This window comes from Typha angustifolia, chromosome 12, assembly GCF_048772165.1.
Source record: "Typha angustifolia cultivar Huaian chromosome 12, ASM4877216v1, whole genome shotgun sequence".
Lineage (NCBI taxonomy): Eukaryota > Viridiplantae > Streptophyta > Magnoliopsida > Poales > Typhaceae > Typha > Typha angustifolia.
The window spans coordinates 5,506,439-5,524,167 of NC_133250.1; the positions used below are offsets into that span (position 1 = coordinate 5,506,439).

At 34.7% G+C, this 17,729-nt stretch overlaps 1 protein-coding gene across 1 annotated transcript; it reads left to right on the forward strand.

Moving 5' to 3' along the window:
* The first annotated feature begins 2,654 nt into the window (after positions 1-2,654).
* Positions 2,655-8,557, forward strand: LOC140771668 (fatty acyl-CoA reductase 3-like). Its single transcript, XM_073113254.1, has 10 exons — positions 2,655-2,808; positions 2,926-3,029; positions 4,122-4,321; positions 4,646-4,746; positions 4,995-5,187; positions 5,941-6,102; positions 6,365-6,446; positions 7,598-7,864; positions 7,954-8,081; positions 8,183-8,557. The coding sequence occupies exons 1-10, from the start codon at positions 2,730-2,732 to the stop codon at positions 8,337-8,339; spliced, it is 1,473 nt and encodes a 490-aa protein (XP_072969355.1). The 5' UTR covers positions 2,655-2,729; the 3' UTR covers positions 8,340-8,557.
* Positions 8,558-17,729: the final 9,172 nt, after the last annotated feature.

Genomic DNA, 17,729 nt, shown 5'->3' on the forward strand with positions numbered 1-17,729 from the left:
TGGACACCTTGAGGACAAGGTGGACAAAAGCATGGTGGAGTGGTACGACTTGGTCGGATTTGATGTATTCGCGACACATTGGGTTCATTGGGTTGAGCCATAAACGCAAGTACCTACTAAATATGGACTCAACTTGTAATTGGTTAATTGAGTCTAGACTAGCTAATAAATTGTTTTGGTCAAGTTATGAGATGCATGGTGAACCCGAGTTTGACTTATGCTAGTCGAGTTGAGTTGGTTGATCAAGTCCTGATCAAAGTCGGTCTAGGGTGAGCCTCTATAAATATGTGGAGGAAACTCTAATTTGAGTTAAATCTAATAATTACATTAGTATTGCAACCTCTATCTCCCTCCTTGCTCTAGTCGTTAGCGTCCTCTCCCAACCCCTTCCTTCCACCATCCAAGTCCTTGGTCGGCCTTCTCTAACTCCTAAACCCCCTCTTCTGTAGTAACTTCTCCCCCTTCACTCTAAAAGAGAAGCTCTCTTGGTACCTATCTAGCCATTGAAGGGCTAACAAACCACGATTCATCCTGAGCTTCGATTACTGTCTAGCCGATATTTTGAGATTTAGCCGTCCAAATCCTTAGATATTGGATCCATTGCAAAGCTCTCTTCAAGAGCGACAACATATCCAAATTTTAATAGGATTCAATGGGTAGATCAATCATAATAACCTTCGAAAGTTCTATGTAAAATATTTTATAATTGAAAATAATAAAAATTTATCTTACATGGAACATATATTTTTTTAATAATCTTTGCAAAATGAGATTATTAATAATATTAAAATGTTTAATATGTTTCATTTTAGCTTAAAATATGAGATTCTTAATAATATTATATTATATTTTTCCAAAATTTCTTATTTTATCATAATATTAATAGTAAATATATTATTTTATCCATGAGTTAATATTTAATTTGATTACATATTTGTTCATTAATATTATATTTTTGATGTTATTAATACATATAAAAATTATTTAAATAATAAGATAATATGTAAAATATTTATTATTCGGTTAATTACTATATTATTAATAATTTTATAATATTTATATTTATATTTAAGTATATAAAATTAAAGTAATATTTAATAATAATACCTTTTAAAATGTGCTTACTTTTATGAAATATTAAATTATTGATATTTATGTTGTTCAAATTGAATTTTATTTATTTAGTATAAAAAATATATATGATAGGAGAGGAGAGAAAATAGAGACGGGTGATAAATTATGGTAAATTGTTCATAAGATGTTTGAGAGAGAGAAGAGATAAGTAATGAATTATAATAAAATATTTGAAAGAGATAAAAGATGAGTGATAAATTATAATAAGATATTTTAAGAGAGATTGTAGTCAAAAAAATTGGTAATTGAGTTAGTATGTCATATAAAATATAATTTTGATAAATAGTGTTTATATTCTAGAATATGACTATTTATGTTTAGCGATTATTCTGAAATAAGATATTGTATTCTCGAATAATAATTTTAGTTATTTCAAAAGGGGGTTAAAGAGTATTATACATAAGAGGAAACTATATATATATATATATATATATATATAGTTTGACGAGGTCTTTTATATAGTTCGACGAGGTAAAGAACGATCATTTTACTTGTAGAAAACGAAACAAATGAAATGAAATGACGTGTGACGTGCAACCACATGTATGGTTAACTTATAGACGCGACGGTGTAGATTGACGTTGCTTCCTCGCTGCCGGCCCCTGCAATGAATTGATGCCTTACCTATTCCACTTTTGGCTACATGTATGGATCCATCAATCTCTAACAATTATTCTCGCTGACCTAATTAACGTGTATCGGTGCAGTGGTTGTATACACTTTTCTTCCATTCATCTACTAACTTGTAGGTACTACTATCGAGTCGCATGAAATATTTAATACAAAAGTAAATCTTCATGCAACATGTTTTCCAGCATAGATACCTTTTGACATCTAGCAGATATGTTCCCTAAAGAAGAAAATGTCTATTTATTGATGCTCTATATATTCTACCAAGGAACGTGTAACAAAATTTCATACAGAGAAAAAAGAAGTATATCCAGATAAAGTGATTTTATGCTAAAGTATGGGAATATATATATATATATATATATATATATATATATATATATATATATATATATATATATATATATATATTTGAATGGTTCAACTCTGGACCCAGTACGTTTCCTAAGCCGATCTACAGTTCAGATCTAATTTAAATGTTCCGTGTTTGACGTCATTGATGTTTTACCTCTCAAAGAAATAAATTAGATACGATGTTAAATTAAATTCTAAACTTACATCTGTAGTTGGCATCCTTCAAGGTCATTTGCAGGAACGGCTGAATAAATTTCTTCAGTGGTGTAATTGCCAACCTTTGATTGGCTGTTAAATCGATCAGTTAACTGCTGGATGATTCGGTAACCAGATGATCAAAGACTGCATGATATTCCTGCATTTGGGGGGTTTGCAGAGGATTCAGTCCCTCTTACAAGTCTTTAACCACTGCACTTAAGTCGTGGTACTAATGCAGACCTGCAGCTTTCGTGTACTCCAACTCTCTTTTTTTCTTTTCTTTTTCTCTGAGAAATTGCCAACTCTTCCTTCGATCTCTTTAAATATTCAAGCCATTCAACTACACTCGAGAAACCCAACTCCCTCTGCTCTCTCATACCTCTTTTGCCTGTGTGTCTCCGTGGTTCACAGTTATGGAAACTTACAGAATTGCAGGATATTTCAAGAACAAGTGCATCCTGATCACTGGATCTACTGGCTTTCTAGCCAAAAGTATGCATCTCAATTACACATCTTTTAAAAATGGTTCTACGTTGTTCGTCTTCTCCTTGTAAAGTGCACGAAGACATTCGTGAATTACTTTGTCTCCTCTTGTTGTTGTATATGTAGTATTTGTGGAGAAGATACTGAGGGCTCAACCAGATGTTAAGAAGCTCTTCCTCTTAGTGAGAGCTAGTGATGCAACGTCGGCCAAGCAGCGTGTTCAAAATGAGGTACAACTTCTACTATATAATTATATACACCTTCTCTTAAGCTTGTGATGACATCTGGAAGAATTCTTATGTTTAATTTGGCAGGTTAACTCGTTGCTTTGTCTCGGATGAATTCTAGCTCTTGCTCACCCTTTGTGATAATCTCTTAATCTACGGATACCTTGAGCGTAAAGTCGAAATCATGTTAGCTCACAAGAAATCCATTCACTCATTGTCTACTAATACATTCCAATGGAAGTTGATTCCTATATCAAACCATGGTTTCTAATATTGTATTACCATCGAATGCTAGCTATTAGGGTCAGGTATTTATAGTCATTAATTCAATTAGGTAGTACTCTTTTTGGATAATAAGATCCTTCATGCATCACTGCTTCTCGTTATGAAGAGATGAGTTAGTAAAACAACAAAGATTTATTTAGTATTAATTAATAGGCATGCACGCCAAATAGTCACTTACATGGAAGTCACTCTAATGTACAACTTAAAAAGTTTCATGCATTAATTTGATTATCATGAAACTCAGTAAGAATAAAGTAATTTTAGTACTTTCTATGAGATGATGGCGTGGATAGAATTGCACAAAGAAGGCTACCAGAGACCTCTCCAATATGCATATGTGGAGGTCAATTAAAGAACTAGCAGAGAGTGTCTCGAGGAAGCAATTAAGGAGACAAGCCTCTCACTTGGCCAACCATGGCTGCACCTAGAAGCATCAAGAAGCTTGAGGAATATAGAAAAAGGTGGATTAGTGTCCTATGGTTTAGTCAAGCCGGGAAGAACTCATCGGTGGCGGCTAAGGAGATTCCTCTTAGGGCTAATAGTGGAGGAGATAGAGAGGCGTTGGCGCGTTAGTATGCCTAGAGACGTCATATGGATAAAAGTGAACAGAAAAGTGACTTCCTAACATAGCATACGTATAGATAAAGAGTTAATTGTGATTTAACTGCAAAATAGACTGAACATTCCCGTCGCCCTACCGACAATTTAAATTTTTACTGCAAAATAGACTGAACACGACTATCTTTGAATGCATTGCTATTAATTCCAAGTCAATGTAATATCTTTGTCGTTTCTTATCTGTTTCTGCAGGTGATAGGCAAGGAATTATTTACAGTTCTGGAAGAGAAGCATGGCAGAGGGTTCCATTCATTTATAGAAGCAAAGGTTTTTCCTGTAGCAGGAGATATTGTGCGTGAGAACTTGGGGATAGAGGACTCTATTCTCACAGAATTGTGGAAGGATATTGACTTCGTTGTCAATGTAGCTGCAACCACCAGCTTTAATGAGAGGTAATTGGCTCAGGTTGCTTAATTGTTAAAAATTTAACTTTATTTTGTTTTATTTTATTTCATTTTTCGAAAGCAATCCAGTTTGGATAAACTATAGTACAAGTTATGTTACACAGTAAAAGAAAAAGAAAAAGAAAAAGACAAAATTAAAACCTAGAAGTTAAATAAAGGCTAACTTGTTCTTAGGCCTCTTTTACAAAATTAAGATGCCAGAAAAAGCAAGTAAAAACTTAATGCTCTCTATTTCTTATTGGAATATAATTTACATATAATTGCAAAAGTTGACGATAGAAACCTTAAAACATTAAACATAAATGTCTGCAGATATGACGTGGCTATGAATGTGAATGTCTTGGGAGCCAAAAATGTGTTGGAATTTGCAAAAAGATGCGCTAAGGCCAAGATGCTCCTTCATGTGTCCACTGGTAAGTATCACCAGTAGATATGTATTGCAAGCATACCTTTGTTACAGTCATATACAAACTCAACCATGGAATGGTTTGATCTACAGTATCATTAACTTCAAAAAAATATGGCACTCGACTATGCTTATAAGAGCAAAGGATCTCCTGCTGTTGTTTACTATCACTTACATACTTATCATTTGTTTATATGTCTATGTAACTTACTTCAAGAACTACAATTACTTATCGCAAATTTCTTTCATCGTCAGCTTATGTAGCAGGAGAGAGGGAAGGACTAATCCCAGAGAAACCGTTTAGCATGGGTGAAACGTTAAACGGCAATTCTCATTTGGACATCCAAGAAGAGATTAATTTCGTTCAAGAAAGAAAGAAGGAACTGCAAGCCAACAAGCCGACAGAAAGGATTGAAAAGATAACCATGAAAGAACTAGGCATGAAGAGGTTATACACTTAATTCTCTCTTTCTACTTCAAGCTGCTCCTGATCCTTGAAAGTTTCTCCAAAACCAATTAATCAAAATGGACGTATAATAATGTAGGAGGAAAAAATAGGTAAATTCTGTCTATTGAAACGATTTAAGACTAGAAATAAAATCTTATAGAGATATTAGTAATTCAAAAAATAAGTTTTACTTTGAATAGAAAGTAAGCATTGACGATTTAAGAATTGAGGAACAAAAAAAAAATGTTATACTAATCAAAATCCATAAATGAAAAGTACGTTCTTTTTTGCCGGGTTTGATTTTTGAACTTTTCTTTTTGTTAATCTATATATAGTCTTATAGGGCTGTGGCCAAAGCCGGAGAGATCAGATCAATTTATTTTCTCAATGACAATCTAAGATCTTTCTTAATATTTTGACGTTTGCGTTTCTTAAAATGCCTTTGATGTGTTGTTATTCATAAGAATCAATGGATTAAGGAAAAGCTTCTTTTCTAGTATTCGTGCACGAATCAATGGATTAAAAATAATACCTATCGTTTCATGGACGCTTCCCTGCGTCAGTCAATCGGTAGCAGAACCTGCATTCCATTCTATTCTGATTAACTTCTTTTTTTCCTTTTTGTTTTCTTTGGAGGAAGAAGTTGCTGATTGATTGTAAGAGAGACTAATTGAAGAAATTGACTAAGCATAAGGATTGACTTTGTCGTTAATAAGTTATAATCCTCTCTCATTTGGTGGCTTCGAATTGTAGGGCTAGACATTTTGGCTGGCCAAATACCTATGTGTTCACAAAGGCGATGGGGGAGATGTTGCTTGGGCACCTGAGAGGAGACCTCCCTCTCGTAATTATTCGGCCAACTATAATAACAAGCATCTACAAAGATCCCCTGCCTGGTTGGATGGAGAAAACGAGGTAAGTTAAACTAGAAATATAGTAAAGCCATTCAATTTATTTGCTAGAATGATCATGTCTTAATGTAAATATTTACAGCTGCAAGTCTAAAAATTCTTAACCCTGATCTTATTTAACCAATGTTTTCACCTTATTCTCTCTCTCTCTCTCTCTCTCTCTCTCTCTCTCTCTCTGTATATATATATATATATATATATACACATATATCTCTTTCTTTTTTTCCGTTACTGCCATTCTAATGATCAGGCGATTGGTTTTGTAGGACAATTGATAGCTTTATCATTGGATATGCCAAGGGGAAACTCACATGTTCCCTAGGAAATCCTAAGTTGACGATGGATGTGGTAAGTTACAAATGTGGTAACTCCTGTTTAGAGACTAACAGGACTATCTATGGTTTAGAAATCAAAACATATGGAGACTTTAGTGTTTTCTAACTAATTACTTTAAAAGAGTACTTTATTCTATTATATTTTGTACTAGATATATTTTAGAGAAGCCCGAGAAGTGAAATCAACTTAAATATGTAGAGGTTTTATATGTTAAAATTACAAAGAGTCCAATAATATTCAAACTTAGAACCTCTACTAGTATGCTAACTTGCTGATTCTCTAAAAGCTTAAATTAATAGAGAATAGTGAGTTCATTTTTTTTGCATACTTTAACAATCCCTATTTAAAGAGAGGGAGAGAGAATTTTACCTTGAAAAGGAAAGCAAGTTGTGTTGAGTCTAGAATTGAACAAAATTTGGTCTCTCAAGTAAAGAAATGGTCAATTATAGCTGATCCTAAATATTTTTTCCCAAAGTACATCATCTAGATCTTGAAATAAGTGATTTTACTATCTTAGAAAAGTTTTGTTTTTTTTTATATCAATTGTTGATAACTCATCATTCTATTCAATTTGTTCCGATGTTATTAGTTTAACTTAAACCAGGATTTTGTGAGTCTATGTAAACTCTCTATAAATAAAAAAAGTGTTCTTTTGTCGAATTAAGATTTTGAATTTTTATTAGTTTGCATTTAATCTTGCAGGCCTGTGGTGGAAAGGTGGCATTAAGTTCAGTTTATTTTCTTAGTAAAATTTTTTTGAGATTTTTTCCTTCCTTTTCAATCCTTCGAATTTTGTATTTCTCAAAATGTTAAGCCAGTATTTGCCTTATAAATATCAATAGATTACAGAAGAGCTTCTTTTCGGTAAGAATCAATGAGTTAAAAGTTTTCTGTATTTTCTTTGATGTTTCCCTGCATCAAAAGGATGGAGCAAAGAATAATTATCCTTACAAAACTCACAATATTTGATTAATCATTATTTCGTCTGTAGAACTAAGATTATATACTAATTGCAGAAACTTTTTAGAGTATTAGCATGCAAACTTTTAATTCTATTTCACCCGTTCAACAATCTAAATTATATAAGCTCTTCGCTAATGCATTTTACAACCGGTTTGTTGTACTTGTTTATGGTACCTTGTATTAATCATGAATACATGCAGATCCCCGGAGATATGGTAGTGAATGCTATGATCGTGGCCATGGCTGCTTATTTGAATAACCAATCAGAAATCATCTACCATGTAAGCTCCTCAATGAGAAATCCTGTGGCATTCTCAATCCTACAGCTTTGTGTGTACCAATACTTCTCTAAGCACCCCCGCACTGGAAAGAATGGAAAGACCATCAAAACAAGGAAAGTTCCTATGTTCAGGAATCTGGCAAGTTTCCGAACCTATATGGTCCTAAGATATAAACTTCCATTAGAGGTTAGTTATAATCATCAATATATAACCAATTTAAATTGTCATATTTAATGGTAAGTGGACATCTTATGTCAACGATTTCTCATCATTAGGTATTGCACTTGCTGGATTTGATACTCTGTCGTTCGCTTTCACATCGTTGTAATGAGCTCCGCCAAATGTATAACTTTATCGTGCGTCTGGCCGAGCTTTATGCACCTTACACTTTCTTCAAAGGATGGTATGTTTTCATTTATTTCATTTGCTTTTCATTCATCATTGTCAGTTTCGAGTCAAATGATACATCAAATTAATATTTTTTTCTTTTCTTTCTAACGAAAGCTTTGAAGACATTAACTCACGAAGATTATGGATGGCAATGATGAAGGACAACACTGAAGAAATTCCGCTATTAGATTTTGATCTCAAGTCGATTGATTGGGAGGATTATTTCAACAACATTCATATCCCAGGTGTCTTAAAGCATCTGTGCAACTAAAGGCAACATATATTTACAAAGGTTACACCGTCAAGTTTATGCTGTTCTATCTCTTTAGGCCTGGTGAAGAAAACTCTTTGTTCCAAAATGTTGCAAATAATACTTGGTTTTCATATTATATAGAAACAAATTTATTCAATCATCTTCCTGTTCTGATTAAGCAGAGAAGGTGATACTTGATGTATAACTATTTGAATACAATGTTACCTGAAATTTAACTTATTATATAAACACTTGGAATAAAAAACTTCTTCAATAATTTCTATAACTTGAATCAATTATATATGTATCAATCTAGCCTTAGAGAAAAAAAATGTGAATGAGGTAGGCGTTTAATGTGGATCAAACACTTACACCCCAGGAAAGAAGAAACAGTTTCCCATCTAAACCCAAGGACCAATCTATGCCAAAATAGTTTTTTGGTTACACCATATAGATCATTTCATTAATTTCACCATTGAGAAACAATGTCTTAACATTCATCTGATGAAGCTTCAAATCAAAATATGTAACTAATGCAAATATAATTTTTAAAGAGCCTTTTCATGAAATCGGAGAGAAAATCTCTTTATAATCGATGCCTTCTTTCTATGTGAAACCCTTAGCCACTAGACGAGCTTTAAATTTCTCTACATTATCTTTTAAATATTCTTTTGGTTTTAAATATCTATTTGCAACCAATACATTTCACACCTTTAGGTAATGGAACCATATCCCAAAGTCATTGTCAATCATTGATTTCATCTCCTCATTCATGGTATCAAGACAATTTTAAGAGTTAGAGATTTCCATGGCTTGTTTGAATTGACTGGGTCATTTTTTAACATGCTAACGTCAAACTCATGTTCTTGAAGGTAAACTACACAATCAAAAGATATTGTAGACATTTTCTCTCTAGTGGATTTTCTTATTGGCACTATATTTGAATTTTCTTGAGTACTTCTAGCATCGCTTGCGAGCCACATTATTTGCCCTTGTGGTTTACATAAAGGCTCGCTCCTAATCTGGCCTACAGTAGCATCTTTCGAATTTCCATTGAGCAATTGTGGATCACTAAAAGGTGGATTGCTATCCGCAATTTGATCTAAAGTCTGACTTTGTACTGTTTATTTTGTTGAGTTTAGTCTTCAATAATGGTTTCTGCTTCGAAAATTGTATCTTAAGCTAGATTAGGACTTATGTCCACACTACTCATGACACCTGTGAGAATATTTACATACTCATCTTCTAATTCAAAATCCATTATTGTATCTCCTCCCACAAACTCAACATCCTCAAAAGATTTTGCATTTCTCCTCTCAAATAGTAAATGCTTCGTAGGATTGTAAAATTTATAACCCCTTAAGCACTTGGCATACCTAATAAAATAGCAACTAACAGTCCTTCTGTCTAGTTTTTTCTCATTAGGCCTATAAGGTCATGCCTCAGCTGGACATCCACATACACGCAAATGTTTCAAACTAGGCTTTCGCCCAATTCAAACCGCAAATGGGGTTTTGTTAGTTACTTTAGAGGGTACTCTACTTAGGATATATACCACAGTCTTTAAGGTTTCACCCCATAGTGTTAGGTTTTTTATTTGTTGGTGTTAGGTTTTTTATTTGTTGGCAATTTTGTACAAAATATTCTAAATGTATTCTTTCATGTATTTGAGCTTTACACAAGTCTAGAATATCACTGGTGTGAAGAATTTCAAGATCATTGGAGAAAAGCCGTCGCGTTCTCACCGCGTTCACAAACGCGTTCGAACGCGAAATCTGCGTTCACACAGACAGAGAGCTGCGTTCACAAGCGCGTTCGAACGCGGGCACTGCATTCACACAAACAGAGAGCCACGTTCACAAGCGCGTTCGAACGCGGACACTGTGTTCACACAGACAGAGAGTCGCGTTCACAAGCGCGTTCGAACGCGGGCACTGCGTTCACACAGACAGAGAGCCGCGTCACAAACGCGTTCGAACGCGGGTACTGCGTTCACATAGACCGAGAGCAGTGTTCACAAACGCGTTCGAACACAACTTGAAGAATTCAAGCTGTCGCGTTCGAACGCACTTGGGCCCGTTCGAACGCACGTGAGATTAAGTTAGGCCATTCGAACGCACTCGGGCCGGGTTCGAACGCACCTATGAAGTTTGCAATTTATTGGATTTTCGTGAGTACGAATATAATTTGGATTTGGCTCTATCTTGGAGATCATATATAAGGATAGTGTTGCCCTAACCTAAAAAAGTTGAAGAAGATTATTTAAGGAGACTTTTTGGAGGCTACATCGGTTTTTCAACAAACAAGGCCCTTCGCATCTACAAATCTTAATCTTTCGTCTTAAGGGCTATCTAGACAAAAGATCAATCTTGAGGGCTACTGAGATTGGACTTCAATCACAAGAAGCAGTGAATCGTGGGTTCTAGCGATCAAGACTGAGAGGAACAAAGTCGTTTGGATCGACGGGTTGTTTTGTGAGTTAGTCTTGTAACTGCTACTATGATAGTGATTGGTTTTGATCCGAGTTTGGATCCGTGGTTTTTTTCCCATTTGGGTTTTCCACGTTAAAATCTTGGCGTTCATCTCTACTTTCGTTTTTAATATTTCTTCCGACTTTTACTTAAGCGAACGAGAAATATCATTGCCTAGAGGTTAGATAAATACGTGTGTCTAGGGTTTTTTCAATTGGTATCAGAGAGGGTTCTCTCACTCTTTGAGAGAGATCAGGTAGGCATGGATTTTCATAGAGATGGACCCTCATCTATTAGACCTCCGATTCTAGATGGATCAAATTATGGATATTGAAAAGCTAGGATGAGAGCTTATTTGAAGTCTATAGATGAGCGAGTATGGATGGCCATTATGAACGGTTGGAGTCCACCAATGTACATGGTGAATGATGAGTTAGTTGAGAAACCGATTGAGTCATGGGATAAAACAGATTATGAAAAAGTTGGCTGGAATAGCAAAGCAATAAATGTAATTTTTAGTTGTGTTTCCTCGGAAGAATTTAGAAGAATATCTACTTGTGAAATAGCAAAACAAGCCTGGATGATCTTAGAAACAACTCATGAAGGTACTATGGCTGTAAAACTTTCGAAACGTCAGAGGTTGACTACTAATTTTGAAACCCTACGTATGGAGGAGAATGAAACATTTGATGAGTTCTATGCAAAGTTAAGTGATATAGTCAACACCAGTTTCAACCTAGGAGAGAAAATTCCTGAAAATAAAATTGTTCGTAAGATCCTTAGGTCTCTTCTAGAAAGGTTTCAGGCGAAAGTTACAGCTATTGAGGAAAGTAAGGACATTGACTCTATGAAAGTTGAACAATTGGTAGGAAATCTACAAACATTTGAGTCCAGTCTTTCAAAACCGAGGAAGTCCAAAGGGATAGCTCTATCCACTGTTGAACAAAATTTAGAGGAGTCTGAAGATGAAGGTGATTTAGATGTTGAGATGTTGGCTATGTTTGTCAAAAAGTTCAATAAATTCTTTCGGAAGCCAAACAAGTTGAATACTGAAAAGTTTGAAAAAAACAAAACTTTTGTGAAAAAGAAGAATACTGTGACTTCGAATACAGGTGGTAGCAACAACAATGTCAAACAGAAAAATAAGAATTCTAAAAATAAAGTTCAATGTTTTGAATGTTCTGGTTTTGGACACATCGCACAAGAATGCCCTAATCGTCTTAAGAGAAAGGGCAAAGCTATGAAAGTTACTTGGGATGATTCAGATGAATCTAATGATGATTCTATAAAAGACGAAGAAAACGTTGTAGCCTTTGCCTCTTCTCTGCTTAATACTGACTCTGTTGATGATACTGATAGTACAGATGATCTTGATATGCTACCGGCTGAGGAAGATGAATCTGAAATTCAAAAGGCATATAATGACTTGTACCTGGAGTCGTTTAAACTCAAGAAAAGCAATCTTAGACTACTTCAACGACTCAAGGAAATTGAACCAGAAAGAATTCAATTTGAGGAGAAGTATAAATTTGAGCTTGAACGTGTCAAAAACCTTTCTAAACAACTTGACAATGCGAAAAATAAAATGAAGGCTGATGAAATTGAACTAGAGCGATTGCATAAGGAAGTTACATTTCTAAAAGGGAAGAACAAACTGGATGAGATTCTAAAAGCTCAGATCTCTGGAAAAGATAGGTATGGTGTTGGATATACTGGTAATTCAAATAATAATAAAACTGTTTTTGTTTCTGCAGGTATACAAAAGGAAGAATACCTGAAGCCATCAATCGTATTTTCAAAGTAATCCTGGATGAATCATTCAAAATTGAAGTTGAATCTACAAACTGGTGAATCTTTGACGGCACCAAAGGTAAACTTTAGTCACACTCGTCGACAAAAGGTGAGTAGAAAAGGGTTTGTTCCGACATGCTATCATTGCGGCATTCTAGGGCATATTCGACCTCATTGTAAATTTTTGCAAAAACCTAGAACTGCTTTCATTTATGGGATGAAAACAAAAACCATATGGGTCAAGAAAAGTGATTTGAAATGTTATGTTGTGCATACAGCCTTGAAAGCTTTAAATTCTGATTTATGGTATTTAGACAGTGGCTGTTCAAGACATATGTCGGGTGACAAGTTGTTACTTTCTAATCTTGAAAAACATGAAGGGGGAGTTGTGACATTCAGAGATGGTAATTCATCAAAGGTAATAGGTAAAGAAAAGGTAAGTACTCTAGGGATTCCTAGTCTCGAAAATGTTCTTTATGTTAAGGGCTTGAAAGCAAATCTACTAAGCATAAGTCAATTTTGTGATGAAGATTATGAGGTAAAATTCTCCAAAAATGATTGTACTGTTCTAGATCATGATGGTAATGTTATATGTTATGGATCTAGAACATCTGATAATTGCTATGTCGTTGGAACTTCACATAAACTGAAATGTAACAATGCATCTTTCGACATTGCAGATCTTTGGCATCAACGTCTTGGACATGTGAATCACAAGAAATTATTTACTCTGTCCAAACATGAAGTGGTAAGAGGAATACCTAAGATAAAAGAAATGTCAAAAAGAGTGTGCGGTTCGTGTCAAATTGGAAAACAAATTCGTATCTCACACAAGAAGGTAAATACAGTTACCACTGACCGTGTGCTACAATTAGTTCACATGGACTTGATGGGACCAACAAAAACTGAAAGTCTTGGAGGTAAACGCTATATATTCTTAATGGTCGATGATTACTGCAGATATACCTGGGTTGTCTTTCTACGTGAGAAGTCTGAAACCTTTGAAGTTTTTAAATCACTATGCTTAAAATTGCAGAATGAAAAATCTACAACCCTAGTTAGGATTCGTTTGGATCATGGTAGAGAATTTGAAAATGAAAATTTTTCTATATTTTGCGATTCTCTTGGTATTCAACATGAGTTTTCAGCTCCTATAACTCCACAACAGAACGGGATTGTTGAAAGAAAAAATCGAGTTGTGCAGGAAATGGCTAGGGTTATGCTTCATGCTAAAAAGGTTACTCAAAGGTTTTGGGCAGAGGCGGTCGATACAGCGGTATATGTAATAAATCGTGTTTATCTAAGACCAGGTACAAATATGACTGCTTATGAAATCTGGAAAGGTAAGAAACATAGTGTTAAATATTTTCGAGTTTTTGGTAGTAAATGTTATATCTTGCGTGATCGAGAATATTTGACTAAATTTGACACTAGAAGTAGCGAAGGCATCTTCTTGGGGTACTCGAATAATAGTAGAGCCTACAGAGTATTTAACCTTGAAACTTCTACTGTTATGGAATCTGCTAATGTTATGATAGATGAATCCTCGATTGACTTAACTAAAGCTACTTCTATTTCTATTTCTGCAGATACATATTACGAAGAAATAGGAAAGGAGCTTGATCTGGAAATTAAGAATCAGGACGAGGACAAAGTTGAAATGAACAAAAATGACTGCAACGTACTGGAACCATCTGCTAGAGTGAAATCAAATCATCCACTGTCACAAGTGATCGGAGATGTGAATGGACCAATTAAGACAAAACGACAAATCCAAAGTGAGGTATCATTTACTTGTTATACATCTTCTTTTGAACCTAAAAATGTGAAGGAAGCATTATTAGACGATTCTTGGGTAAATGCTATGCATGAGGAATTAGAGCAATTTTCTAGGAATGATGTTTGGTATTTAGTTCCTAGACCTAAGAATGTGAACGTTATTGGAACAAAATGGATTTACAAAAATAAAAGTGATGAACATGGCAATATAGTTCGAAATAAAGCCAAACTAGTAGCACAGGGATACACTCAGGTTGAGGGTATAGATTTTGATGAGACATTTGCTCCTGTTGCTAGATTAGAGTCTATTCGTATACTGCTTGCCATTGCTTGTCATTTAAAATTTAAATTGTTTCAAATGGATGTTAAAAGTGCTTTCTTAAATGGTATCCTGAATGAAGATGTTTATGTGGAACAACCTAAGGGTTTCAAAGATCAAAAATTTCCTTCTCATATTTTTAAATTGAAAAAGGCTCTTTACGGGCTAAAACAAGCTCCAAGAGCTTGGTATGAGAAGTTGACCACCTTTTTAGTGGATGCGGGGTTCACTCGAGGGGGAGTGGACAAGACATTATTCATCAGACGTGAAAACAAGAGTTTAGTTGTGGCACAAATATATGTGGATGACATTGTCTTCGGGGCGACGAGTCAATTATTAGCTAAGGAGTTTGCTGATCTCATGCACAGTCATTTTGAGATGAGTATGATGGGTGAGTTGAAGTTCTTTTTAGGGCTTCAAATTACTCAATTGGAGAGAGGGATTTTTATCGCTCAAACCAAGTATGCTAAGGATCTTGTGACTAAATTTGGTTTAGAAAATGCAAAACATGCTAGAACTCCTATGAGTACAACTACCAAACTAGGTAAGGACATGTCAGGAAAAAGTGTTGATCAGACAGTGTATAGGAGCATGATCGGTAGCCTTTTGTACTTAACGGCTAGTAGACCTGACATTGCATTTAGTGTCGGTGTGTGTGCTAGGTTTCAGTCTGAACCCAAGGAGTCACATTTGTTTGCTGTGAAACGTATCATAAAATATGTCAGTGGCACAGTTGATTTAGGTATCTGGTTTACTTATGACTCAGGTGCTATCATATCGGCATACACGGATTCTGATTGGGCAGGTTCATGTGATGATAGAAAAAGTACTTCAGGTGGATGTTTTTATGTTGGAAACAATCTGGTTGCTTGGCATAGTAAGAAACAAAACTCGATATCTTTATCTACTGCAGAGGCCGAGTACATTGCAGTAGGAAGTTGTTGTTCTCAGTTACTATGGATGAAATAGATGGTCAAGGATTATGGCATTGAACAAGATACTATGGTGCTTTATTGCGACAACATGAGTGCTATTAATATATCGAAAAATCCTGTTCAACACTCGCGTACAAAACATATTGATATCCGACATCATTTTATACGCGAGTTAGTTGAAGACAAAACAATAGCACTAGAACATGTTGAGACGGAGAAACAGTTGGGTGACTTTGTTTACAAAACCTTTGGTTTACAGAGATTTGAGTATCTTCGTACTTCTTTAGGGATTTGTGCTTTGGACTGATTTTATTGGGATTTGTGTTCTTTTTAGTTTGCAAGTTTCTTTCATTTTTTTTTAGGTTTTCTTTACTCTGAAATTTTCTTTGGTTTTAGTTTCAGTTTTTGTCGAGAGTTTTTGTCATAAAAAAAAAAATTGATGCACTCCTAGATTCAATAATATACTCTTGACATAAAAATATTATTTTTCTTTTGATTATGAGTTATTATAGTCAATTTTGTCATCTTGTAGTATATTGTTTCAATTTTGATTTTGTCACTCCCTCGACTTCTATAATAATAAATTTTTAATGCCTCATAACGTATGTGTATTCTTGTGTGAGCATGATATTATGAATATTTTTTTAAATAGCTCTCTATTAACTTTGATTTGCACAGTTTGACCTCATGCTTAGTTATCAAATATATTTTTATAAAAGATCAATGAAAAGGGCTACAATGAGTTAGTGTGAAAGCCGTCTTGTTTCGAGTCTAGTTTGACTCAGTACATTATTTATAAATTTTAAAAAAAAATGATATATGTGAATTTCTTCTTGCACATCGTTTGATTTGTACTACAAGAAAAGGGCTACCTACTCATGTGTGAAAGCCATCATTGCACATATATGTTTCAGTAAAAAAAAAATATAGAAAAAATTCCTGTTGTGTTATGGAGAATAAGTCGAAAAGTGCAAAATTTCTATACTAAATCGGTTTGACTACTATGTTGCATCATTGTTTATATAGTAAAGTTTGTTTAAGAAGATTGGTTCATGTTATCCATGTTCATCTTGCATATGCATATCGTTATGATCAATGAAAATTAATGTAATTTTGAGTGATGCATTCGAATTGATTATAATATGCTTTTGATGATTTGATTGATCTTGTATGACTTATTTCATTTAATTGTCATATTCTATGTCTTGAATATATTTTGGAATTCTAGAAGTGCATCTCCAAAAAGATTTTTAACTTATTTTTAGTTAAAAAAAAAGGAAAAAAAAGAGCGTTCGAACGAGGATTCTTGAGTTCGAACGCGGCGCGTTCGAACGCGCGTACTGGTACGTTCGAACGCACTCGTGGGTTCTTTAAATATTGCGTCCAAACCCAAGGGTTTCCTCTTTTATTCTCCAAACCCTAAAAACCCTTCATTTTCCCCTTCTCAAATCTTCAAGATCTTGGTGTTTTTCATCGAATTTTTCACTTCAAATCCTTTTTGGGGGTAGATCTCCTCCGGATCTAGTGTCTTTCAACCAAATTTTTGAGTTTCTCCCCACATTTGCAAGGTATGATCATCCATTATTTTCTTAGTTTTTTTTATTCAATAAACATGCTTGATCTTGAGTGATTTGTGCGTTCTCAACTTTTGATCACGTTAATGTTAAACTCTTGATGGTTCTTGTGAGATTGAACGTGATATCTTAGCGTTTTTCAAGTGCAAGATGTTTTTCCTTTTGGGGCTTCATGGTTTCTACCATTTCTTTTGGATTTCTTGCTATTTTTTGGTTGCTTTCGGCATGTATTGAATATTGAAACGTGTTTTCTTTTCAAGAATGCCTAAGAAAACGACGGTGACCAAGAAACCAAGGCCACCTTCCTCGCCATCCTCGGCTCCCAAGTTTTCTTCAACAACGGCTGCGGGTCATTACAAGCATAATTTTGGCACCCGTCCTGTTATCTGTGAAAGACCCGTGGTTATATCTAATTTTTCTGAGTTGGGGATTAAACAGATCTTTACTGAACGAGGATGGTTATCAGTGTGTCGGATGAGCGGGACTGCTTATGTGGAAGTTGTTTGAGAATTCTTTAGTAATGCCACGATTTTCGATCA